A 27695-nucleotide genomic window follows, 5' to 3' on the forward strand; every position below is an offset into this window, starting at 1 on the left:
TCTGTATGTATTTAAGTAAGACTTTAAATTTAAACTAAAACATTTTGTACTTGTTATAGTTGATCTCCAATTTGAAGAGAAAACACTTTTTCAGTAGTTGTTGATTTTGTGTTTAATGTGATACTACATTTAAAAAATAAATCTGGCAAAGATAATTTTTAGAGTCTTTTTTTTTCTATTACAAATATAGACTAACTGTGGTAGAAATCTTGTCCATATGCTAATCCTAGTATTTTTATTTATTTTTAGTATTATGTGCCAAGAACCTTGCAAAGAAAGACTTCTTCAGTAAGTAAACAACCATTTTTGCTCTCTTAAAATATTAATGTTACTCATGCATTTCTGAAATTTTAGACATAAAAAAAGCACACTGAGTGTATTTTCCTAAAAGTCTTATCCTTAGCTGAACAGAAATGCATGGTTTGATAAACTTCATATCCCAGCTGACTATAGCCTTCAGGCATTTCAGCCGTGAGGCACAGAATTTATAAATCATACAAAAACAAAACAAAATCATCTCTCTCATTCCTCATTCCAGCCACACCCTGTATTCTCTGCCTCTCCACCCATTGTAATATTGCTTTCTTTTGGATGAAGTATTCTCAGCTCAAATACAAAGGGGGTGTTTTTCTATAAAATACCTGGATTTGACTAAAATTGTTCATCAAATTTTACTAATTAAATTACATTTTTAAAGCTCTTTGATTAAAACAATTTAAAAATACAGAATCCTTTTCTAAAGGAATTAATGACTGCTTACGAAATTCACTACTGTGAAGTAGCCGCCTGCTGCGTTCAGTTCTTCACACACTTCCTGAGCCTCCCAAGAACACTGAGCAGTTCTTCAGTGGTATTACCCTCACTTTAAATAAAGATGAAGAAATTAGGCGCAGAGGCTTTCTCCAAGTATCTTGTAAACTCCAGAGTGGCAGCTCACGTCCAGGTCTGTCTCTGGAATCCTCACATCTTGCCACCTGTCAGATCTGATAAACCTGCCTGAGTTTAGGGAGTTTGTTCCTGTAACATTTAGGTACCTACCAAATTAAGACATGGTGAATGCTTGCTTCCATAGATAAGATAGGTAGAGATCAGTAAACAAGATTTCTGGAATTACTGGTTTTTAGAAAGTACAAATACAATTAATTTCAGACACCTCTTTTTTCTTTCCATCTCAGTAGCCCCACGTAATGACCACCAAAAGCCCCACTTAATGACCACCAAAAATGGAAATTTGAATTTAAGCCTATTTTTATAGTTAAGGGTTTTGTTTTGTTTTGTTTTGTTTTGTTTTGTTTTCTATCCTCAAAAAGTCTTGAGTGCAGAGACACATTGGGTTGGCTAAGTAACTTATTTCGGGCCGGCAGGTGGCTTGGTGATTAAGGACGCTGGACTCCTACATGGCCGATCGCAGTTCGAGTCGTAGACTTAGTGGCTTTATCTCTCTCTCTCTCTCTCTCTCTCTCTCTCTCTCACTCTGTCCCTCTCTAGTCAAATTTAAATAAATAAATAAATAAAGTTAAATAATTCTCTTTTTTTTTTTTAAAAGCTAAGTAATTTATTTTGCTGATTGAAATTAATCTTAAGTTAGAGAAGAAAATGTCCAAGGGTGACCTTTTTTAAACGAAATTAGATGCTCTGGAAGCTCCCGTTAGCCTGAAGACTGTGTTCTGTGACACACTGGTAGATCTGCATCTCAGCTAGGTATGGCTGTCCTTTCTCTTAGGACTTCCTGACCCTTTTGCAAAGATTGTCGTGGATGGGTCTGGACAGTGCCACTCAACCGACACTGTGAAAAACACGTTGGACCCAAAGTGGAACCAGCACTATGACCTGTAAGTTGAACATTCTGTAAGCCATTTGGGGAACAGCAGGAAAGTAAGCATCTAGCTTTTAAGAACGCATTTAAGGGGAAAATAATACTTTTTATTGATAAGAAAAGTGAATAGCCAAATAAATACATATTGTGTAATTATAGAATGCATGTACTTGAAAATCCCTGCATTTGGCATTTGTATATATTTTTGTGGTTTGAGTTTATACCAGACTTTTGTGATCCTTAAACTTTTCAATCTCCTGGCCATCTTAGTTTAAAAAAAAAAGAGGAAAAGCCAAGCTTCTTGTTCTCTTTGGGCTACAGGTTTTCAGCGAAATCTTAAACCTAGTTGCAGTTTTTAACCTAAACAGTGAATTATTATAACTACATATTTCTGTTGATTTAAATTATTTTTATTTTCAGTCTAAATATATTGCATGAGAAAATATGGTTTGCGTGATCAAACATATATAAGCCTACAAACCATCAGATAGTTTCTTTGTATTTTTTTAAAAAGTGATTGTACTTTGAAGACCACTGTTCATATGCACCCATGTCTTCATGTTCCTGCTAAGAGATTTTCATCTAAATAATACTGATTTTTTAATTATTTATTTTTGTGGTTTGAGTTTATACCAGACTTTTGTGATCCTTAAACTTTTCAATCTCCTGGCCATCTTAGTTTAAAAAAAAAAAGAGGAAAAGCCAAGCTTCTTGTTCTCTTTGGGCTACAGGTTTTCAGCGAAATCTTAAACCTAGTTGCAGTTTTTAACCTAAACAGTGAATTATTATAACTACATATTTCTGTTGATTTAAATTATTTTTATTTTCAGTCTAAATATATTGCATGAGAAAATATGGTTTGCGTGATCAAACATATATAAGCCTACAAACCATCAGATAGTTTCTTTGTATTTTTTTAAAAAGTGATTGTACTTTGAAGACCACTGTTCATATGCACCCATGTCTTCATGTTCCTGCTAAGAGATTTTCATCTAAATAATACTGATTTTTTAATTATTAATGCAAGTTGCACTGTATTTGGGTAGGATTTTAGTAGTTATATCTGAAGACTCAGTTTCAGTTACACTGACGTTTCATAAGTAGCTTAGAAAATCATAGTCAATTCTTATCCCACAGATTCCTGTCTGTGGTTGACTTGCATTGAGAGTAAGTGGAGATTTAATATTTCAGTACCCTTTTGTGTACATCGAATGGATTTATGGGTTTCTAAGTAGTCGCTGTTGTAAACTAGTACCTTTATTAAGCTTAATTGGTGGGAATTTATGAATCATGTCACTGGTCTATGGGACTATTAAATACAGTAAATCTCTTTTACAAGATTATTATTTCACGTGATTATCTACATTTGCTCTTCACATAACTGGTTGTAGTTCTTTTCCCAGCTCGTTGAAGTAAGTAGATATATATTTGCTACATACCTGTTGCACTTTCCATGTATAATACAGAGCCAGCATTATTTTATAAGAATTCTTAAGTCAATCAGATACCATTTCAATGAGATATCACAGTTCAGAAATACAGTAAAAAATGAGTTTGTCCTTTTCAGATATGTTGGGAAAACTGATTCTATAACCATCAGTGTGTGGAACCACAAGAAAATTCACAAGAAACAGGGAGCTGGCTTCCTGGGCTGCGTGCGGTTACTCTCCAATGCCATCAGCAGATTAAAAGATACTGGATGTAAGAATCAAATGCTATTCTGCCTCTTAATGTAGCTGAAGAAAGCTTATGAGGCATCATTTGTGTTTTTGAATACTGAATACAGAATTCCTGCCTTCCTCCCTAGTTAAAATTCCTTGGGTTAAGTTTTGAATTGTTTGTTTGCAGACCAGCGTTTGGATCTATGCAAACTAAATCCCTCAGATACTGATGCAGTTCGTGGCCAAATAGTGGGTAAGAACTTTCTCATCTGTATAAAGAGATGCTTTTACAGAAATTAACATTCAACCCTTCATCACTGAGAAACACATATATGCACTGAAGATGATGACATATCTCAAAGGACAAACCACATACAGGGCCATCTCTCCAGTGCTACAAAATTTTGTCATGTGTAGTTTTTTAAATTTTAAACTAAATTCCCTTCATCCTGTCAGTTACAGTTGAGTTAGACTGACTCAGGTACAGAAAGATTTAGTTATAACTTTAAATGTAATTTTTAATTATCACATTAACGGACAACTATTTTGTCATTGTATAGGTCAAGTGTCTCTCATCTGAAATGCTTGGGACCAAGAGTGTTCTGGATTTCAGACTTTGTTTTGGATTTTGGAATATTTGCATACATATAATGAGATATTTTAGGGGTGTGACCCAAGTCTAAACACAGAATCCATTTATGTTTCTTATACACCTTATACTTAGAAGATAACTTTATACAATATTATTTCTAGTGCAGTGTTTCCAATCAGATAGGTCAGGTGTGGAATTTTTCACTTGTGGCATCATATTGGTGCTCAAAACTTTCATTTTTAAGCACTTCAGATTTCTAATTTTCAGATTAGGGATGTTCAACCTGTATTATCCAAGTATAGATGATAGGATTGATAGCTCATATACAAGAGTTGGGAGATAGTTTCTTCTGGAAGACTTAAGCTGTACGTAAAAAGCAAAGGTGATTTGCGAAGAATTCCATGTGATATGACCTGTACAGAAGATTGCATTATTGAAAATGAAAAATTAAAATGTGCTTATGTTACAAAGTGTTGACTAGAGATATTCTGCTGGAAGTGATTTATCTGTTGAGTAGCTCATCCACCCTACTTTTAGTAGAATTTTAGGGTAACTCGAATGTTGACTGTATGCATTGCAAGGAAATCAAGGAAAATGGTATCTTAGCAGCATGCAGGAGAAGTGTTATGTTCCCATATCATTTAGTATTTTTGTATGTAACCCAAGATAAATGACTATCTTGAAAACTACCATAACGAAAAGTTCTTTCTTAATCCTGTTCCGTGATTCCTTCTTTTCTGTGGAGGGATATGCTGTGTGTGTGTGTGTGTGTGTGTGTGTTTGTGTTGGGGGGGATGAATAACTCAAAATAAGTTTTAAAATGCCTTTGTTGTTCATATTAGAGATTGAGAATAAATATTTAGGTTCATCTAGACTTTACAGATATTGAATGTGCTCTCTCTGTCCTTATTAAACATATGTCAAAATCTTCTTTAAAAATTGGATAGCTTAGAGTAACTGAATATTACATCCTGTTATTTTTATGGAGAGTATAAGAGTTTGTGAAGAATATTCTGAATGATATGTGTGGTAAGCAGCTATTGGAGTAAGTGCTCTTGTTTGAGGGCACAGAAATAAATGAATATATGTGTGTATGTATATGTGTATCCCTGTTTGTTATGAGATTGTACATCTATTATAAATCACAAAGGCTCACTGTTTTACAATTGTATAAGATACTGCTGGATTTTAACGTACCCCATTCTTTTCTGTTTTAGTCAGTTTGCAGACACGAGACAGGATAGGCACTGGAGGGTCTGTGGTGGACTGCCGAGGACTGTTAGAGAATGAAGGGTACGTATGATGGGGGACAAGCACCAAGTTCTCTCCTGCCTTAGACTTTCGGCCTGAGAGAGAATCTCCTTTGTACCTTACCTCACCATACTGAATGTTTGAGTTATCTTGAGGACTTTGGGATAAAACTGTGGTCCAGTTTACTTATTCCTAAAAGAAGTTGGTAAGAAGACTAGGGTTATTCCCAAATGACTCAGGTGCCAACTTAAAGAGGCTGTAGCCCCTGACTGAAGATGGGACATGGGTACAGGAGATCTTTTGACTAGTTGCAATTTATGTATAAATTTGAAAAACTTTAATATAAGAGGTTCTTAAAAGTACCCATAAAGGAAAGTAGCCTATTAGGATCAATTGTCTTCAGAATTGCCTCTGTGTGTGTGTGAAGATTTATGTTTAAAAAGTATTTCAAGTCATTGTGGTTATTTTATGTAACCAGTTTTATTATAGAATAATATAACAAGGAAAATTGAGTATTTGGATTTGACTTTAAATCAAGAAAAATGAAGTCTCGTTTTACAAGCTCCTTAGTAAGACTGTTTTTTTCCAATCATCTAGTTCTACCCCAGGGTGAACTTGTACAGGTGACCTTGGTGACATTTTCAATATAACTCCCCTTAACTGCCTATTCCTTTTGAAAACATGTGTTTGTGTTTCTATTTAAATGGAACATGAGGAGTTTTCATAAAACTAAGCACTTGGAACATTCTGAATTCTTAAAGGAGAGCAAAATGAACCAATGTGATCCATAGCCTGGAATTGTCAGGTCCAATCTTGCGATCTGGCACTTGCTCACTGCCTTGCAGAACGGTGTATGAAGACTCGGGGCCTGGGAGGCCACTCAGCTGCTTCATGGAGGAGCCAGCTCCTTACACAGATAGTACTGGTGCTGCTGCTGGTGGAGGGAACTGCAGATTTGTGGAGTCCCCAAGTCAAGATCAAAGACTTCAGGCACAGCGACTTCGAAATCCCGAGGTCCGAGGTTCATTGCAGACACCTCAGAACCGACCGCATGGCCACCAGTCACCAGAACTGCCCGAAGGCTATGGTGAGAGACATGGCCCTGCCATTGCCAGTGTGATCTGTACTATCTTGGAGAGCTTTGTTTCTTTAACCGTTTTTTGTAACTCATATATTCCTTTACTGCTGAGATTTGCATGGCTGTGCTACTTCTTAGTTGTGGCAGTATAAAGACAAGTAACTAGGAAAAATATGTTGATAAATCTTGCTAATCATGAATTGTCAGCAGTTGCTCTAATTTCTCAGTTTAGAAATCATGTGTGAGTTTTAGGCAGGCTAATACCAAAGAAACTTAAGGCTAGATAAACTTTTTAAGTTTATTTATTTCTTTCATGAGAGATAGGTGGGGAGCACCCCCAGCAGGGTCTTCACGCCACAATCCACCCCAAGCCCCAGTTGGCGTGGATCACTAGCATGTACGAGCATGCCTGGAGGGCTCAGGAAGGTTCTAGGACACAGACATGGCACCTATCCCACGTGGGTCCAGTTGTATTATTGGTGCACCGTGACCTGGCTTCTAGATGAAAGTTTTCATAGTGCTCTGTGATTCGAGTAGGGCATGGGGTGAGAATGAAAAGAGAGCATCAGTTGACAACAACAGAGAGAACCAGAATGGAGGAGGACTGTCATCTACATGTGGCAGATAATACCAGAAGCGAGAGCATGTGGGCATTACAGTACAAGTAAGTTCAGGTCAAGGAGGCAGACACACATAAAGGCATCTCTTCTGGGGTGGCTCTGAGCAAGCCCTGTCTTTGAGAAGCTCAGGTGAAAGTAAGATTCCCCCAGTCGTTTACACAGGGCGTGCAACTTGTTTACACAGGGCGTGCGACTTGTCCACACAGGGCATGTGACTTGTTCACTCAGGGCTTATGATCTGAGGAAGTCAGACCAGGCAGAAGCTAACTACAGCCCTTTCCAAATCCCTTTCTTTGTGATTTTAAAGAGTGTTTGAATAAAAGAGTAGAATCATGTGAAGAAAATTGAAAAGTCTCCTTGGAACTAAATTTATCTAACTGTGCACCCTCGTTTCTTGTGCAGAACAAAGAACAACAGTACAAGGGCAAGTTTACTTTTTGCACACACAGACTGGAGTCAGCACGTGGCATGACCCCAGGATACCAAGGTAGGTTTTCTAACACACACCATCAGGTGGCTTTCCCGCACTTAACTCGAAAAGCAATACCCTTCAAGATGTGCAGCTCACATTTTAAACTAAGAAAAACTGATATGACATCTGGGATTGGTTTCAAATAAGTTGGGATTGGGGGAGTGAAGAGGGGGTTGTTGGAAAGAAGATGGAACATGAGTTGGTAATTGTTGAAGATGGTTACATGGCAATTCATTATGATCTATTTTTTTATATGCTTAAAATTTTCCATAACAAAAAGTTAAAAAGGAAATATAAAGACTCTATTACCCTTTCTCTCTTCTACTTTACTGTCCCTATTGCCTCAGTCCCTTGGGGACCATTCCTGGGGGAGATGAAGCTTTTCTATACGAATTCCTTCTACAAGGCCCTACATCTGAGCCCAGGTCAGAGAGATCCCCAACCCACCCTGTACCAGAGTTAAGTTTCTTTCTTTTTTTCTTTGCTTTTTTTTCTTCTTCAGTTTTTGAGTAGCATTACTACCTAATAAGATTTTTTTAGTAATGCTCATTTCCTTTTACTCCTAATTTGTTCATCTGAGAATAAGCTTCTTGTCTTTAATTTTCCAAGTCTATGTTGAATTTACCAGTCAGTATCTATCATTACAATTGGAAACAATACCTGCAAATGAATGAGGTGTCTCATTAGCTCCACTGTGAGAAACGTCAGGCTTTTGTGTTAATTAGAAAAGCATCCTGGTCAGTAATGCTGTGCTCTCAGCTAACTGTAGATTGCACTGAAATAATTCATCAAGAGCTGAGAATTAAAAACACTTGCTTAACCGAACACCAGTTTGAAAATGTGAATGCCTTGTCCTGGTGCGACCATTTAGAATTGAGAGTTTTTGAATACATGTTAGTATATATCCCCTTCAACCTTGAAAAACTTGGTGCCTTCTGGGAACTTTTTGTTGACGAACCAAGCCTTCTGACTTTGAGCATTTAATTTGTGAATTCAGCTAGTTTTCTGGCAGTATTCAGATACTTTCTACTATTTTCACCCTTTTTCATATAAGAAATTATACCCCCCGGGTTATGGTTATAAGCTCTGAAAGTTTCATTTTTATTTGTTAGTTGTTGCTGTGTTTGCAGTAGAGAGGCCTGGGCTCAGGGTGGCATGGCATAAGTAGCACCATGACTGTCCATCCTAGCAGAACTGGGACACAGACACCTTGATAGGAACCTCTGTGTCTCCTGTTGTTAAAGTTTTGTTTTATTCCTCCTTACTCAGTTGGACAAATCTCTCTGTGTCTTCCATTTTGTAGAGACCTTAACAGTGTGAATTGTGATGAACTTGGACCACTGCCACCAGGTTGGGAAGTCAGGAGTACCGTTTCTGGGAGAATATATTTTGTAGATCATAATAACCGAACAACCCAGTTTACAGACCCAAGGTTACACCACATCATGAAGTAAGACTTCGTTAAAAATCTTTGACTCTTTGATTTATAATTTAATGGATGTTTGTTTGTATAAGTATTTTCTTGTTTTAGTCTGTTGTTTGTTGGACCATAAGCATGAGCTAAATGCGATAAATATTTGGTGGAATTTTTAAACTCTTAGATTGGCCATGAATAGTACTGAGCCAGGTGTTGTTGCTGCCCTTTTCTCATACGCAGCCTAAGTAAAATTCACCAAGATGATTTTACCAAAGTTTCCACACGTAACATCTCACAAGATGCATGACCCTCAGTGTGGGACACAGAGAAATGTACTTTGTCCTTAGTGCCTGTGCAGCATGTCTGGAAGCCTAGTTGTGGTCGTTCCTGCTACTTAGTGGAGGCTCTCCCTGGGCCTGTCATTCCTGGATAACTGGAACTGGGAATTACCTGTAGCCCCATGTTCACCGTTCCAGGCTTCTGGGGTTCCCAGAACAAAATATTTCACATAGCTCTTCTTTTTTCTTTTTTTTTTTTGAAAGGTTTTTGCTATAGGGCATGTGTGCTCTCCAGAAAAACAGAGAGTGACAGAGAGACAGAAAGCAAGAAATCACCCCCCAAGGGGGATGGCCACACTGCAATCTCTTCTCCTCTATTCTCCTCTCGGAATCTTGGACACGCACGCACATGTGCCTGGCATGAGTTTAAGTCACCGGGTCCAGGACTCGAACTGTGGTCGACTACATGGGAGTCCAGTGACATAGCCACTACACTAACTGCTGGTCTCTCACATAGCTCTTCTAACTGACAGCTGATATTAGTGGCAAAACTTGAACAAAACAAATGCTACTTTGTCATAGCAGTAGTCCTAGTCTTTTTATTTTACTAACATTTTGCTCATAATGAATGGGTTTGGAAATCTCTTGTTGATAAAAGTGAGGAATGGTTACCATTAGATTTCACCCCAGTTATTTGTTTCCTTTTAAAAATATTTCTCTTTAACTCTATGTCATGCTGCTATCCAAAGCACACCTAATAGTGTGTCAATCAGCCTCATAACAGGTGCATGATACACAATAACAATTTCTGAATTTATTGATAGTGATACTGTACAAGATAAGTGACTCTAGGAATTGGGTGTCTCCTTTATTATGTTTGAATAATAAACCTAGACCTATATTTAGGCCAGAGTAGACTATCAGCAATTTTCAGACATCTAGTACATGGGTCATCCGAGAACAAAGTTCCACCTGAAGGTGTGTGTAATGACCCTTCTCTCTGTCCCTGCAGTGTGCAGGCATCGCTGCCTGCAGCACCCTTGTTATTACCTTTGGAGTGACCTTGTTGCTTTTCTTCTTCTCAAGTCACCAGTGCCAACTGAAGGAACCTAGCCAGCCACTGCCACTGCCCAGTGAAGGTTCCGTGGAGGATGAGGAGCTTCCTGCCCAGAGATATGAAAGAGATTTAGTCCAGAAACTGAAAGTCCTGAGACACGAGCTGTCACTTCAGCAACCCCAAGCTGGCCATTGCCGCATCGAAGTATCCAGAGAAGAAATATTTGAGGTATAGAATTCAGTTGGGCATAGATTATTCTGCCCTGTTTCCTGCCACATGAACTTGCTTGTGTTAAAGGGACTGCTTTTAGATGCCCTGCCCAGTGGGCAATGTCTGCATCTCAGAGAGCTCTCTTGGTATTTGATATTTCAGTTGATGATTTTATTGCCAAGTAAAATGTAGGGTTTATCAGGAACAAGGCCTGGGTGGAGAGGAGAGGATTTGGTTTCCTCCTATAGTAAAAGTTTAAAACTAGATAGCTTCCAAGATGAAGCCTAGAGGTGTAAACAGAAGTGAGTACAACGATATGGGAAATTCCCTTCTCTGCATTAGGCAGATCATATATTCCTTGCCTGTAGCTTTTCCTCAGAGCTGGTCATTCCCTCTGATGTCTCTCATGTGGGACCTCCTCTAATGGCACCTTGATCTCAGAGCTTAGTAGCCAAGTGGTCACCTCATTGTCTCTTCTAGGAACAAGAATAACAGATGGTGCCTGGGAAGGGTTCTGTCCCTCAGGAAGGTCCCTAAACAGGATCAGAGTCCCTAAACAGGATCAGAGTCCCTAAACAGGCAGGGCCTTTTTCTCAAGAAGGATGATTATTCTGTAGAATTTTCCACTGTGTTTGGCCATAGTCTCCCATCCTTTGTGGAGACATAGGTGGATATTATCAAATGAGATCAGGCAAGAAATGAACGCAGAGTCCCACTGAATGTGGCAGCTGAGGGAGGCCCCACAGGGAGTCAAGCAACCTTCTCCACTGCCAAGGGTGCCTGGTTGCCCAGGCCTGTGTCTGTGCAAAGAGTGGATGAGTAGGTTGCCGAATGTGCCTGCCTGCTCACTAAATGTCTTTAGTGGTTGCCAGGGATAGAAAAGAGCTGAATTATTGAGTTTCTGCTGCCAGGTAATTTCAACTCACATCCCCTTTTCCTCTTGAGATGGGAGTCAGAATTGCATTATATTCAAAGTATGAAAAGATTCCTAAGTGCCTTATCACTAAAAACATCTACAAACATTTAGCTACTTCCACTTAAAATGTGGAATCTGAGGGACTGTCAGGCTGACCGCATGTGTGCTGTACTGTGGGTAAGATACTTTTATGTCTGACTAAACTCTTAGTGCTTTTGACTCGATAGGAAATTGTGTGTGATTTTTAACTTTAGATGTAAAAACCAACTCAGAATGCTTTTAACATTCACACTTTCTAATGAGATATTCGTTTCATAAAATACATAAATTGTTTATAGGGAATGTTGAAATCAATTAACACACAGAAAGTCAACTCTAGGGAGGATGTTTGCCCTCTCACTCACTAGAGATTGTGCTGAAACAGATAGGTGCGCCTGTTAGGTTGATTGCTACCTGGCATGAGTTTGTGTTGTTTCTGCCGAAGAAACTACAGGAAAAGAGTTGATGGAACCTACTAGATGTTGCAGCAGTGTACTAGATGCCAAGGCGACATTATGTTATGGTAGTAGGGACCAGTCAGAACTCACATGGAATGGATGCTTACTTTTAATCAGGCTTCATTATCAATAACCTCTAATAGTTGTAAATCTTTAAGAGTAAGATATGTTCTTCTCCCTGACACTGTCATTTTCACCTGTAGGAATCTTACCGTCAGATAATGAAGATGCGACCGAAAGACTTGAAAAAACGACTAATGGTGAAGTTCCGTGGAGAAGAAGGTTTGGATTATGGTGGAGTGGCGAGGTGAGATGCTCCTTCATTCATCCTTTGCTGCTATGTGGATTTCAGCGCCACTGTAAATAGGATATTTTCAGGGAGAAGTTGTTGCCTCTTTCTCTTTAAGTGTCCGATCACTAAGCACACCTGGACAGTATAGTGTCACCTTAGAGTAGGCACAATGTCAAGTGCCAACCAACTTTCTTAAAATGAGAATCTCTGGAGTTTGTGCACACTAGCATCTCGCCATCCCCTATCAGAATGTCCATGCTTGCCACCATTGATTTATTTCTTGTAAAGCTAGAATCAGTATTTTGGGCCAGCAGGTGGCATGGTGGTTGGGGCACTGGACACTTACATTGCTGATCATGGTTCAAGTCCCAGACCTAGCAACCTGCTTTCTCATTTTTCTCTCTCTCATCTCTCTGGTAAACCCACATGCCTATAGCAAAATTTTTAAAGAAATGATAATAAAATTAAATTAATTTTTTAAAAAAGCTAGAATTCCATTTTTTAAACTTATTTTGTTCTTCATCTAGCATCTCTGCACCTGAAACATGAAGAAAATTGATATGGGAGGTGGACTTGCTTCTCTTATTCTAGAGGATTTTCTATAGAAGATGGGGAAAGGGACAGGGGGAGGAGACATGTAAATTGCATTTGTGTCAAAGGAATTTTATAAAATAAAATTTCAAATTCTGATTAAAATAACGTAAGCAAATCATTTTAAAAATAGAATAGGGTGTCAACCTTTGGCATGGTAGTTAAGGCAGTTGGATCCCATATTGCTGACTGCAGTTCGGTCCCAGACCCAGTAGCTTGAGAAATGCACTGGGCCTAAGTATGTGTGTGCCAAAAGTCCTGAGAGGAAAATGGAGGAGAAGGGATTACAGTGTGGTCATCCCCCTTGAGGGTTGCTTTCTCACTTTCTCTCTGGTGAGAGCATGTTCCCTCTAGGAAAAAAAAAATATAGGATAGGATAGGGCCAGCTTATGGTGGTTAAGATAGCTGGATCCAACATGGCCAACTGCTTGGTTCAAGTCCTGAGACTGATGGCTTCAAAAACATACTGGTGTTCATGTGTATGTGCCTAAAAATCACCAAAGGAGAGGGAAATGGAGGCTAAAGGATCATGGTGTGACCATGCCCTGTGAGGAGTGCCTCTGTGGTGAACACACACATCCTTGGGCAAAATTTAAAAAAAGAGTAGGATAATGAAAAGCTGTAATAGTATTTCCTGCCCTACTGCTTTTTACCTTCTAAATAATTGCTTCTTACCTTTTAGCTCTTTCTTCAAAAAGGTGTCTTTGTATCCTTCAGTCGATTCAGTTCAGATTATTATCTCCAGATTTAGTGATCTATGGTCATAGACACAAGATAGACTGGAACTAATTAACAGTCTCACCTCTGCTTGGGTAACATTATTCTTTTTAGTTCTGTTGTTTATCTTTGCAACTTTACATTATGTGCTTTCACTTTTATTTTTGGGTTTGTTAAATAGAGACGTTATCTTTTAACCTCTCTTTTTCTTTCATGAAGAAAGGATGTTTCCATTCCTTCTACCTTCTAAGTTCTGACCTCTATAATACTTTTATCATCACAGTTGAGGACTTAGATTTTCTGTAATAAAGATTAAGTCAGTCTCTTATGGTTGTCTACCCATCATTTGCAAGAGTTTAAAGTCAATATGTTGTTTGGGGCCGGCAGGTGGCATGATGGTTAAGGGTACTAGACTCTCACATGACCGACCGTGGTTTGAGTCTCACTCCCGCCCCCAATCCCTCTCTGGTCAAATTAAAATAATAAGTAAGTAAATAAATAAATACAGTTAAATAAAATAATTCCTTTTAAAAAAAGTCAATATGTTGTTTATATTGGGTCATCAGAAAAGTCATGAGTTTTTCTCTCTTTTTTTTCTATGTAAAAATGCATCAGGACTTTTCCAATGACCCAGTATTATTATGGCAATCTAAATATTGTTCACTGGGGAGTTAAGTAGTATTCCATAATTTATTTTACCATTTTACTTTTCCAAGAATTTCTTCTTTTTCTTTTTAACCAGGCTCATGGAAAATGCATATTATGAGAAAGCTATTCATGGATTTTAACTTTTTTTTGCATTAAAATAAACTCATACTTTGAATTCTGTTTTTCCATGAACTTCTAAAAGTCCTCTTGCATTTGTCTTTATTGTCCCTTAAACTTCAAAACCTCTAGGACAGTGTTACTCATTATATCTCTGACAAGCCCACTACCCCTTCTCCTTAGATAGGTCTAGTCCTGTCCCAGCTGTGGCCTTCTATGTTCCCTCTTCCTGAACTGCTCTCCTCCAGATCATTAGGCAGCTCATTTCATCAGCTCCCTCCAGTCTCTGCCTGTACATCGCCTCCCAAAGGCCTTCCCTGACTACTTTCTAAATTGGGCCTGTCACTACCTGGCAGGTTGTGCTGTGTGATGTCTGTCTCTCCTGCATTCCCAAAGACAGACTGCTACAGGCAGTATTATGGCTCGCTCACAGCTGAATCCTTAGTTCCTAGAGCAGCACCTAACACATAGGGAGCACTCGTCTCCACAGATATCTGCTGAAGGAGTGAATTTTACATCTGATCATTTCCTCTCCCCCCTATCCTTGCTTTTTTTTTTGGAGAGGTTTTCGCTATAGGGTGCATGTGCTCGCCAGACAGACAGAGTCAGAGAGACAGAAAGCGAGAAATCACCCCCCAGGGGGGATGGCCACACCGCAATCCCTTCTTCTCCATTCTCCTCTTGGGATCTTGGGCACGCACGCACACGCGCCCGGCGTGAGTTCTAAGCCACCAGGTCCGGGATGCGAACCGCAGTCCACTATGTGGGAGTCCAGCAACATGGCCATTATACTAACTGCTGGTCCCTCCTCCCTATCCTTGCTTTTTGTAAAATGCCCATTATGAGATGTCCAATTCCCTGGCTTGGACCTCTGTGTCTCCTTTTTGGTTTGATTTCTCTTCTCTTTGTTACCTCCCCCCCACACACACACCATTTTCTGGGAGATTTTCTCAATTTGTCTTCAGTGCCTCAGATTGGTTTTGTTTTGTTTTTTCAATTGCCATAACACTCATCTATTGAACTGCATTATAATAAAGTATAAACAAAATAATTTAAATCAGTATATCTGTCATATGTTTGAATCTTCATAAGGGAGAGCACCCCTGAAATTTCTATGCTCCTGTAAGAACTGTATTTATTCATTGCCTGTTAAATATTGGACCCTGCCATGTACCAGGTATGAGGACACAACAGTGGGCAAAGTAACATGCTCTCTGTCCCCTCCACTCCCTCACAGAGGAATTCTCAGTCTGATGAAGTGCAGGCATAGATCAAAGAATTATACAAGTATGTTCTCCCTCACACATGGAAAAGAAAAAAGTTGACTTCTTAGAAAAGAGAAAAGAGGCTGGGAAGGGTAGGAAGATAGAGAGGACAAGGAGATATTGGCTAACAGGTATAAAATTATAGTTAGCAAGAAAAAGTTGTAGTGTTCTATAGCATAATAGGGTAACTACAGTTAATAATTTACCTTATATGTCAAAATAGCTAACAGGGTGGATTTTGAGTGTTCCCATTATCCCAACACAAAGTAATGATCAATGTTTGAAGTAATGAAAATGCTAATTAACCCAAATTTGATCTGTACACGTTATATACTGAAAAATCACACCGTACCCCTTAAATATGTACAACCATTATGTGCCAGTTAAAAATGAATGTTAAAGAATTATGCAAATAAATGTAAAGCACAACTTTTGTAGAGGCTACAGAGGAGGCTTTATTTATATTCCTATGAGGACAGTAATATTGGCTCTATTTTGAGAAATCTGAATAGCAGAGCCTTGCTCAGTCACCATTTAGAAAACACAAACTCTCAGCCTTACAGTGTTGCGATTAGCCCTTTGGCCTTTTCCTAACTCCCTCCTATCCATCTAATTTCCTTATCTCACCCTACTGCCCCTCAGTTGTTCCCAAATCCATCTGGGATAAGTGGTGTGGAAAAGCCTGCATTTTCCTACCAGTGAGCTCACTCTGGGACTGCCTTTCCACAGATACATTTTTCCTTTCAAGATTCTCCCAAGTTTATTACTTTATATTACTGATCTTAATTGTAGAAGCTGTCTTTCTTTTGGCAAAAATGTAACTACTTTCTGTCCTTGATAACACTAATTCTGTTTCCAGGCAAGAGGCTTAGCCTTTCTGTCCCCCTTTTGCAGATGAGAATCTTCCTATGTATTCATTCACTTACTCTTTTTTATTATTATTATTATTTTTTAGGTTTTTCTCATGGGTGCTATGCTTACTAGAGAGCGACAGAGGAAAAGAGAGGGAAAGTGAGAAATCTTATTTTTTTAGGTTTTTCTCATGGGTGCTTTGCTTACTAGAGAGAGACAGAGGAAGAGAGAGGGAAAGTGAGAAATCACTCCCCAGGGAGATGGTCATGTTGTAATCCTCTTTCTTCCATTCTCCTCCTGGGATTCTTGGCATGTACACACACAAGCATCCAGCCTGATTTTCAAGCCACCGGGTCCAAACTCAAATCGTGGTTGGCTTAGGTTTTTCTCATGGGTGCTTTGCTTACTAGAGAGAGACAGAGGAAGAGAGAGGGAAAGTGAGAAATCACTCCCCAGGGAGATGGTCATGTTGTAATCCTCTTTCTTCCATTCTCCTCCTGGGATTCTTGGCATGTACACACACAAGCATCCAGCCTGATTTTCAAGCCACCGGGTCCAAACTCAAATCGTGGTTGGCTATGTTGGAGACCAGCACCCCAGCCATCATGCTACCTGGGGTCTTTCATTCACTTGTTCTAACAATTAAAATCAAGTTACTTGTAAGTTCTCATCTATTTTTCTTTTATAGGCTAAAATATCTCAAGAGTTCAGTGTCTCAAACTATTTCAATTTACCATTATTCTTTTGGATGGCTGATATAACACATCCTTAGGTACACATGTGAATAACATGGTTTTGTTTGATAGGAGTTACGTTCCTTTTGCCTTGTTCCCTAGTCAAGTCTTCTGCATGGAAATAAGTCTTTGTGTAGATCTCTTGAGTAACATGATGGTGTCATGGAAAGAGCAGTGAATTCTTGTTCTTACACCTTTACTTTTGTGTGGGAAGGCTTCAGTAACAACATCCAGGTTCTTGGTGTTTTGGACAAAGAATTGAGCAGTACACACCAATAGCAAAAGGAAAAGGTAGTTTATTAAATAAAAGTGAAAGTACTTCCAAGGGATAGGAGCAACCCTGAGAGGACAGATAAAGAGTGGCTCAAGGGACCAGCAGTTAGCGTAAAGGCTATGTCGCTGGACTCCCATGTAGTAGACCGCAGTTCGCGTCCCAGACCCGGTGGCTTAAACTCATGCCGGGCGCGTGTTCATGTGTGCCCAAGATCCCGAGAGGAGAATGGAGGAGAAGGGATTGCGGCATGGCCATGCCCCCTGGGGGATGATTTCTTGCTTTCTGTCTCTCTGTCTCTGGCTGGCTGGCGAGCGCACGCACCCTATAGCAAAAAAAAAAAAAAAAGAGTGGCTCAAAAGACCTCAGCATTAATCTTCTGTGAAGTTTATGATTTTTAAATTTAGGTCACGTTGGTTGATCATTGACTAGGCCCACTGATTATTCTCATCTCATTGGCTCTATCAAATGCGGCTGGGTCTACTGATTCATCTGATTGGCTATATCAAATGTGATTTAATCAACTAGACATTCCCTATTAATCTCATACCTATCTTACTTTTGTCAGGGAATTTCTGTGTGATCAGGGGTTTTTTAATCTAGTCACATAGGCAGATACTCTAGTTCCCTTTTCTACTTCCATTTTCTGGCTTTCTCCCACCTCACTTTGATCTTGCATTGTTATTTCACCCCTCAGTTTTCCTGGTACCTGAATAGGATCACATCTATCTCAGGAAATTGTACAACATTTAAATTATACATGTGTTATATGTGTGTGTGTGTGTGTGTATTTGTTATTTGGTCTGTGAGAATCAGTCTCTACACTAATTTTTCCAGTGTTTGGTCCTGAAACCATGTATCTTCTCTCTTGCCTGTATACTGAGCTCTTCCCTTACGACTTCTAGACAATCCTAAATGGACTTCTGCCTGTGTGTGGCTTGGTCAAGATGTCTGCTTTTTAAAAAATGCTTCCTGTCTGGATAGTCATAGGCTCTTGGCTTGTGTGGAGAAGGTTCTTCTCAAATGCAAACTCAACTGTAGTTGAGAACTTGTCTTTTTAGTAAAGAGACTATAAGATTTGGAGTCAGGGGGCCAGCCAGTAGCATGGTGATTAGGATGGATGGATCCCACACGTCCCATTGTACCATTAGAGTCTCAGACCCAGCAGCTTGAGGAACACACCAGATGAGTATGCATGCCCAAAATCTGGAAAGAAGAAAGAGATGAAGGAGAAGAGATTGCAGTGTAACCATATGCTATGGGGAGGGGGTGCTTTCTCACTCTTTCTCTCTCTCTGCCTCTTTCTGATGAGCACACATGTCTTCTGGCAAAATTAAAAAATGAATTTGGAGTCTCATCTCTTTGGCAGTACTTTTCTGTTCTTTCAAGTATGATATACAGCTTTGTCTTGGTCTGATCTTTTTTTGTATATTAAAATTTTCTTAGACAAATTATTTGCATTTATGTTTATCTTTAAATGTCTCATTTATATGTCTTTCTGTTTAGAAGAATAAAATTGGGACCATCTAATGAAACTTATCCATTTGAAAGGAGTTTTGATTTAGAAAGAATCAATGCTTATTAGACCTGCCACGGGTCTTTGTATAACAGTCCTCCTATACCTGGGCTTAACACAGCCCGACTATAGCTATGGGATCATGTGTCTTTTGTTTAAAGTGCTTTTGTTTTGTTTTTGATTTTGAAGTTTCATTTTTTATTAAAGTGATTCAGACACTAAAGAAATTCAGAAAATGATATACAACTCATATTCTGCACCCAAATTTTAAAACTCTTAGCATTGGATGTGGCAGGTGGCATGGTGGTTAAGGGTGTTGGACTCCCACATGGCTGACCATGGTTCAAGTCCTGGACCTGGTGTTTTGCTTTCTCATTTTTTTTTTCTCTCTCTCATTCTGTCCCACTCTAGTCAAATTTAAATAAATAAATAAAGTTGAATAAAATAATTCTTTTTTTTTCTCTTTTTTTTGAGAGGTTTTCGCTATAGGGCACGTGCACTCGCCAGAAAGAGAGAAACAGAGAGACAGAAAGCAAGAAATCTCCCCCCAGGTGCGTGGCCACACTGCAGTCCCTTCTCCTCCATTCTCCTCTTGGGATCTTGGGCACACATGCACACGTGCCTGGCATGAGTTTAAGCCACCGGATCCGGGACTCGAACCGCGGTCAACTACATGGGAGTCCAGCGACATAGCCATTACGCTAACTCCTGGTTCCAATAAAATAATTCTTACAAAAAAATTTTAGCATTAATGTTTTTAAGGTTAAAACTAGTTTTTAATGTTATAAAAGTGATAATTATGGTGAAAAACAAAAATTTGACAGAAAACTGTGAAGGACTAAAGTCATTCTTCAACAGTTCCTCATCTATCTCCCTAGACTTTGAGATGTTTCCTCTTTACTTGAAAGATTTTACTGTAGAAAATTATAAAACTAGAAATAAGCACAAAAAAATGAAAATGATGCAGAATCCTCATACTTAAGTTGTTAAAGCAGGAGTATACTGTGTTCTACTGCATTTTAAATCAGTTAATAGTGGGGCCAGGAGTTGGCATAATGGCTATGTCACTGGACTTTCATGTAGTCAGCCACGGTTCGAGTCATGGACCCGGTGGCTTAAACTCACACCGGGCGTGTGTGCGTGCATGCCCAAGATCCCGAGAGAACAATGGAGGAAAAGAGATTGTGGCGTGGCCATCCCCCCTGGGGAATGATTTCTCGCTTTCTGTCTCTCTCTCTCTGTCTTTCTGGCTAGCGCATGAGCCCTATAGCAAACCGCCCCCACCCAAGGAAAAAATCAGTTAATACCACATCACCATCTGAGATTTCAATCTTTGCAAAGTATCAGAGAAAATCTTAGCTGACGTGTAATAAAGCTAATAAGTACAATGCTGAGAATACTGTACTTTTTCTAATTCTAGCCGATCTCAGTTCTTTCTTAGCTACAGATTTGTTGGAGTTTTGGTCATTATGTGGCCAGGAACATAACTGGATATCCATGAGTTGCTTCTGGATGCTCTTCTGAATACAGTGAAGTTTGTTAGCTTATTTGCCTAGTCTCTATAAATTGCATCCTCTCGGAGCCAGGTATCCTTACCCATGGCTCATTTTACCTCTTAGCATTTCGGCCTTCTAGCACATAGCAAATCAATCCTTTCATTAAGATGTAAAACTAGAATTTTTAAAATATAAATTTGGTAATTGTTTTTGTTTCTAGAGAGTGGCTTTATCTGTTGTGCCATGAAATGTTGAATCCCTATTATGGACTCTTCCAGTATTCTACGGACAATATTTACATGTTGCAAATCAACCCAGATTCTTCAATCAATCCTGTAAGTATTAATGAATAAAGAGGTAGGGAATTTGGTTGGAGAATTTTTAGGATATATTTTTCACGTTCAATCTCAATTCTTGGTGTATTTGTTGCAGACTTAATGAAAGACTATGGTAAATAAAACATTAAAAAGTAGGGTGAGGGCTAAATTGATAGATAATTTCAGTCTCTTGTTTTTAGAGCTTAGAACCAGTGGGTATGTTGTTTCTAAGGAGAATAAGAGGGAAGTGGAGATGCCAACAGGTGGCATGGTAGTTAAGGGCACTGGACTCCCACATGACTGACTGTGGTTCAAGTCCTGGACCTGACGGCTGGCTTTCTCAGATTCCCTCTCTTTCTCTCTCTCTCTCTCTTTCTTTCTCTCTCTCTGTCACTCTCTAGTCAAATTTAAATAAATAAATAAACAAAAAACAGACAAGTAAAGTTAAATAAAAAATTATTATTAAAAAAAAAGAGGTAAGTGGAACTGCTCGTACACTCAGAGCACTTCATCGCCCTGTGAGAAGGAATTTGGTATGATGAGCAAAATTGTGAGGTGTCATTCTGAGAACTGAGTTACAAAGCTCATCCTCCTGGTCAAAATTATAATGTTTCTATAGTTCACTGTTTAACACCAAATGCTTGTTTTCTTTCTTTCCTGAGAGACAGACAGACAAGGACGAGTACCCTCAACAGGGTCTCACCTTGCTGCCCTGCTATGCCCCCAGGGGCCTTCCAGGCAGCCAGGATCATGGGCACAGGTGTGCCTGATGTGTTTAGGTCAACCTAGATCTGAACCAAGGCCTACCATGAGAGTCCAGCATTGCACAGTGGTGCCCCACCACCAGCATCACCATAGCTGGACTACAGATGCTTAGCTTAGAGATGAGGAAATGAGCAGTGTTTGAGTGACTTGTCCAATGCTGTATGGCAGGCCCATGGGGTGCTCTTCCTGTGGGGCCATGTCTTTTGTTAGTGCTGTGCAAAGGGCCACCAAGGCAAGTCAGAGACAAAGCTCTGCCTCAGCATTCAAATGTAGAAGAACCCTTTACCAACATAGAAGCAAAGTTTTGATGAATTTTTTGAGAGATTTAAATTCAAACCTTCACCTGTCATACAAAGCTGGGCTACTCTAGTGCCACTGCTTGGCTTTGGTTACTCAGAGTTTTCTTAAAAATAAGCTTTATTGGGACCAGCAGTTAGCGTAATGGCTATGTCGCTGGACTCCCATGTGGTCAACCGCAGTTCCAGTCCCAGACCCGGTGGCTCAAAACTCATGCTGGGCGCGTGTGCGTGGGTGCCCAAGATCCCGAGAGGAGAATGGAGGAGAAGGGATTGCAGCGTGGCCATCTCCTCTGGGGGGTGATTTCTCACTTTCTGTCTGTCTCTGTCTGTCTGGTGAGCGCACGCACCCTATGGCAAAAACCTCTCACCCCAAAAAATAAATAAATAAATAAATAAAATAAGCTTTATTTTTTGTGTGTGATAACAAGGAGTCTTGGTTCCTCTACTACTTTTGTGGAGTGACAAACTATAACTATATGCCAACTGGTCACTGTGGGAAAAAAAATTCAAACCTGAAAGGGGATCAGCAAATGGCATAATGGTTATTTTGCTGAACTCCCACATGACTGACATGATTTGAGCCCCTGACCCAGAAGCTTGAAACTCACGCCCGGTGCATGTGCATATGCCCGAAGCCCCAAGATAATGGAAGAGAGGGGATTGCACTGTGGCCCTCCTCTGGAGGCTGATTTCTCGCTTTCTGTCTCTATGTCTCTCTCTGTCTGTCTGGTGAGCGCAAGTGCCCTATAGTAAAAATTTTTTAAAAAATTCAAACTTTAAAGTAGAAACATGAAGTTCTCATATTTTTAGTTAAGAATGAGAACAAGGGCCCAGCCATGGTGGTGTATGCTGGTAGGACACCGTACTCTGCAGGCTGGGCCACATGGACAGCCCGGGTTCAGTTCTGACAAGCTGGGTATGGTGGTGCATGCCTGTAATCCCAGCAACTCAGGAGGAGAAAGGAGGATCGTGAGCTTGAGGCTGGCGGGACAGTGTAGCAAGACCCTGGCCAAAAAAGTGGTAGGTGTGTGGCACATATCTGTAGTCCCCGCTGGGAGGCTGAAGCAGAAGGATCATGACAGTGAGATCCTATCTTTAAAAAACAAATAAGCAACAAACCAGACTGTTGTAGTTATAGAATGGTTCTTTCACTTGGCTTGTGCATGCATCTTTTTCTGTGTTCCTTTTTACATCCCCTCCCCCATTTTAGGATTTCTTCTCTTTTGTTCTTGGGGGATTGTGGGAGGGGTGGCAGAGAAAGAAGGGGAATTGCCCTGTACTCTTCATTTCTTTTGCGTGCGATAGGAAGGAGCTACGGGACCAGCAGTCTGGGTGTGCAGCCTGTGCAGTGGCCAAGGCCCCACACTGTGTCAGCTTTGATCCTCAGCTGTCACCATGCTGGTGTTCTCAATAATCTAAAGAAGAGGCTCTGCATTTTCATCTTGCCCTGGGCCCATGCAAGTTATGTAGCAATTTTGGAGAGAGTGTTAGATCTAAAAGTACATAAAGTTGTCCATCTCATACAAGACACACTCCACGTTTCGACTTCCAAGCAGCCATGCTTCATTTGGTCATGAGCTATCCTGTGAATAACTCAGCCTGTGCCTGGCTGTCCATGGGACACTGGGACAGTTCTCACAATAAGCTGGGAACAAGCAAAAGATATCCCCATTGGCTGGTCATTTTCTTGATGAATTCTTGTTTTCTGCTGCCCCCTACAGGACCATTTGTCTTATTTTCACTTTGTGGGTCGAATCATGGGTCTGGCTGTGTTCCATGGACACTACATAAATGGGGGCTTCACGGTTCCTTTCTATAAGCAGCTACTGGGAAAACCCATCCAGCTCTCTGATTTGGAATCAGTGGACCCAGAACTACATAAGAGCTTAGTGTGGATTCTGTAAGTACCGACTCACTGCTCACTTTAAAAACAGTCAGCTGTCTCTGTGTACGCCACTACCTTTGTTTCTGTGTGTGTGTGGGGGGGTGTACGCGCATGCACATGTGTATGTATTTGGAAGATAAGTGCGAAATTGGAGAAGAAAAGTAAAGAAGACATTGTATTACAGCCAGAAACAAAAAAGCAGACTTGACAAAACTCAGTTGACTTATTTTCCTAATGACATTTGGCCATTTTCTCCTCATGGCCTTGTTTCTTTTGTTGTTTCCTTGAATTATGAAGGTGTGATCACAGATGCCAGCAGGCTGGTCCCATGTTTCAGTGTGTCCATGTGAGAGGGAGAGGGAGAGAGAGAGACACCCTAGATCTCTGGTTATCTCTAGAGGGGGCCGAGAATGTAGCAAAACAAATTCCTGTTAGTTCCCTTTGCTCTAGCATGACCCTAAACACTGCAGGAGGTCCAGCAATGGGGTGTTACGTAGGTGCCATGGGTCCTGTGGGAGAGCTGATTTCATGGAAATGAAGACTTCCACCAAGGAAGGAAAGCTGGTAGATGAGCTGACGAGGAGGTGGAGCCCCCGCCCTGCGGCAAATCTCTCACTTTGTGTCTTAAGAAACATGGCAGATTTAAAAAGTCACTTCTGGTCCCAGTCATGGTGGCGCAGACTGGCAACTACAGCTACGTGGGAGGCCTCGTTTCGATTCCCAGCCCACCCAAACCAAGTGCCGTGCATACACCTGGAGTCCTAGCTACTTGGGAGGCTAAGGCAGGACGCTTGCAATATGGGTAGACTCTGTATAAACCCACCCCTCAACAAAAAGCCAGTTTCAACTTTCACATGTTTTTTTTGTTTGTTTTGTTTAAGCCAATAAATACATTTGAAAGAGTTGCCTTAGAAAGGGGTAACGATTTTTCTTCGTCTTTCTTGGAGTTGCCTTCCGTTTGACTCAGTTACCTCTTCATAGTTCCCACCTTGCTATCACAGGCAGCAGAAAGAGCAGTTAGGTGCTGTGTCTCACAAATCACAGGCTAGAACGGCGATGCCCCCTGGCCCTGTGGATGAGAGAGCCAGGAACTAGGGACAGCTGGACCCAGAGCTGTGGCTCTGCCAGTCTCAGTGCCCACTGCTCTTCTGCCCTGCCTGGCCCGGGGTCCACCTGCACCGCCCTCTTCTCTCTTGTAGCTCTGGGTCAGGCAGGCGGCAAATGCAGCACTCTCTCCTTACTGGTGGTTCCATTCAGTGTCCCATCCATGGCCCCATGGTGGCAGAGGTGTAGCTGACACTGTCCTCTGTCCTACCCCAACAGAGAGAATGACATCACCCCGGTGCTGGATCACACTTTCTGCGTCGAGCACAATGCTTTCGGGCGGATTCTTCAGCACGAACTGAAACCTAATGGCAGAAACGTGCCTGTCACAGAGGAGAACAAGAAAGAATATGTCCGGTAATGTCCAGGGCAGCCTTGGCGGGAGGTTGTCCGGGGGAGTGGCCAATGCTTAGAGTTGTCCTGGCCATGGCAGGGTCACGTGCAGATCGTTGTAGCTCCTTCACTGCATGAGGCTTAGCTTTCCCCTGTGGCACCCGTGACTAGAATTGCACTAGCAGCGGCTTTCGTAGGTGCCATGGGTCCTGTGGGAGAGCTGATTTCATGGAAATGAAGACTTCCACCAAGGAAGGAAAGCTGGTAGATGAGCTGACGAGGAGGTGGAGCCCCCGCCCTGCGGCAAATCTCTCACTTTGTGTCTTAAGAAACATGGCAGATTTAAAAAGTCACTTCTGGTCCCAGTCATGGTGGCGCAGACTGGCAACTACAGCTACGTGGGAGGCCTCGTTTCGATTCCCAGCCCACCCAAACCAAGTGCCGTGCATACACCTGGAGTCCTAGCTACTTGGGAGGCTAAGGCAGGACGCTTGCAATATGGGTAGACTGTATAAACCCACCCCTCAACAAAAAGCCAGTTTCAACTTTCACATGTTTTTTTTTGTTTTGTTTTGTTTAAGCCAATAAATACATTTGAAAGAGTTGCCTTAGAAAGGGGAAACGATTTTTCTTCGTCTTTCTTGGAGTTGCCTTCCGTTTGACTCAGTTACCTCTTCATAGTTCCCACCTTGCTATCACAGGCAGCAGAAAGAGCAGTTAGGTGCTGTGTCTCACAAATCACAGGCTAGAACGGCGATGCCCCCTGGCCCTGTGGATGAGAGAGCCAGGAACTAGGGACAGCTGGACCCAGAGCTGTGGCTCTGCCAGTCTCAGCGCCCACTGCTCTTCTGACTGCCTGGCCTGGTGTCCACCTGCACCGCCCTCTTCTCTCTTGTAGCTCTGGGTCAGGCAGGCGGCAAATGCAGCACTCTCTCCTTACTGGTGGTTCCATTCAGTGTCCCATCCATGGCCCCATGGTGGCAGAGGTGTAGCTGACACTGTCCTCTGTCCTACCCCAACAGAGAGAATGACATCACCCCGGTGCTGGATCACACTTTCTGCGTCGAGCACAATGCTTTCGGGCGGATTCTTCAGCACGAACTGAAACCTAATGGCAGAAACGTGCCTGTCACAGAGGAGAACAAGAAAGAATATGTCCGGTAATGTCCAGGGCAGCCTTGGCGGGAGGTTGTCCGGGGGAGTGGCCAATGCTTAGAGTTGTCCTGGCCATGGCAGGGTCACGTGCAGATCGTTGTAGCTCCTTCACTGCATGAGGCTTAGCTTTCCCCTGTGGCACCCGTGACTAGAATTGCACTAGCAGCGGCTTTCTGACACCACCAGCTCAGCAAGTGCAGGGACTCTGCTTAGCGGGGACAGGGCCCAAGTGGAGGAGGGATTTTCAAGTGACTGCCCGATTCTGGTGATGAGCACCGAGAGTGGCAGCAGACCTAGAGGCCTTGCTCTCAATCTCAGAAGCCTGCTCCCTCAGGGTCTGTCTTCTACTTCCCACACAAGGCAAATCACCATAAGGGATGAGTCACTTGCATTGGAAATTCCGAAACGCGGGCACACCCATGTGCCCAGACCCATGCCTCATCCTCATACTGTCCTGTGTTTTACTTTCAAATGTACTGTTAAATTTTGGCAGTTGCTGAAATGGGGCAGGTTAAATCCAACTGCCATTTTTAGTAATGAACCGGAATGTATAAGGGCATGTGGCAATTCATTTTTTAAAAATTATATGTAGCTTCTTTTTGTTTCTTCGTTTGTATTTTTTCAAGGGAAAGATTTTTGCTAGAGGACACATGTGCTCACTAGAGACAGACAGAAAGTGAGAAATCACCCTCCAGGGCAGTGGCCCCACTGCAATCCTTTCTCTGTTCTCCTCTTGGGATCTTGGGCACGCATGCACATGTGCCTGGTGTGAGTTTTAAGCCACTGGGTCCAAGACTTGAACCACGGAGTCCAGTGATGTAATCATTACTCTGTTTGCTGGTTCCTCCCCCCCCTCCCATCTTTTTAAAAGATATTTTTGCTATAGGGTGCATGCACTTAGTGGAGAGACAGAAACAGGAAGAAAGTGAGAGATCACCTCTCAGCAGATATGGCCACACCACAATCTCTTCTCTTCCATTCTCTTCTCATGATTTTGGGCATGCATACACACGCACCTGGTGTAAGTTTCAAGCCACCAGGTCCGGGACTCAAACGGCAGTCAGCCATAGGGTAGTCCAGTGACATAACTATAATGCCATCTGCTTATCCCCAAAATTATAGGGTTTTTAAAGTTTTTATTTTATTCATGATAGAAAGCTTGCGCACATGTATGCAGAAGACAGAGAGAGAGAAAAACAACCTCATCTGGGTCTCATCACACTGCTGCCCTCTTTCTCTGGCCTTTCAGCTCATCAGGATCTTGGGCACATGTGTTTGCTTGCGTGGTGTGTTTCATACTGATCCATGGATCTGAGTCTGCAGTCAGCCAGCCACAGTGCTTCCGACACTGTGGTTCAGTTTGTTACCAAATGTACCACCAGGCGGGTTTTTTGTCACATGGGAGGGATTTTTTTTTTTTTTTTTTTAATGCCAGCGTTTTTGTCTTTTTTTCTCCAAAGATCTGGGCGCTGT

At 41.3% G+C, this 27695-nt stretch overlaps 1 protein-coding gene across 1 annotated transcript in view; it reads left to right on the forward strand.

Moving 5' to 3' along the window:
• Nucleotides 1-3434: 3434 nt before the first annotated feature.
• The window catches only part of SMURF1 (SMAD specific E3 ubiquitin protein ligase 1), a 33734-nt gene continuing 9473 nt past the window's right edge, over nucleotides 3435-27695 (forward strand). Inside the window, exons 1-10 of the mRNA XM_027772515.1 lie at nucleotides 3435-3517; nucleotides 5287-5362; nucleotides 6166-6407; nucleotides 7421-7505; nucleotides 8794-8940; nucleotides 10272-10470; nucleotides 12069-12172; nucleotides 20585-20699; nucleotides 23467-23645; nucleotides 24954-25091. Coding sequence (XP_027628316.1) covers nucleotides 6212-6407; nucleotides 7421-7505; nucleotides 8794-8940; nucleotides 10272-10470; nucleotides 12069-12172; nucleotides 20585-20699; nucleotides 23467-23645; nucleotides 24954-25091 — 1163 coding nt within the window. The 5' untranslated portion in view covers nucleotides 3435-3517; nucleotides 5287-5362; nucleotides 6166-6211. The remainder of the gene's footprint in view (nucleotides 3518-5286; nucleotides 5363-6165; nucleotides 6408-7420; nucleotides 7506-8793; nucleotides 8941-10271; nucleotides 10471-12068; nucleotides 12173-20584; nucleotides 20700-23466; nucleotides 23646-24953; nucleotides 25092-27695) is intronic.

This window comes from Tupaia chinensis, unplaced genomic scaffold (assembly GCF_000334495.1).
Source record: "Tupaia chinensis unplaced genomic scaffold, TupChi_1.0 Scaffold000279_1, whole genome shotgun sequence".
In the NCBI taxonomy this organism is placed as follows: domain Eukaryota; kingdom Metazoa; phylum Chordata; class Mammalia; order Scandentia; family Tupaiidae; genus Tupaia; species Tupaia belangeri.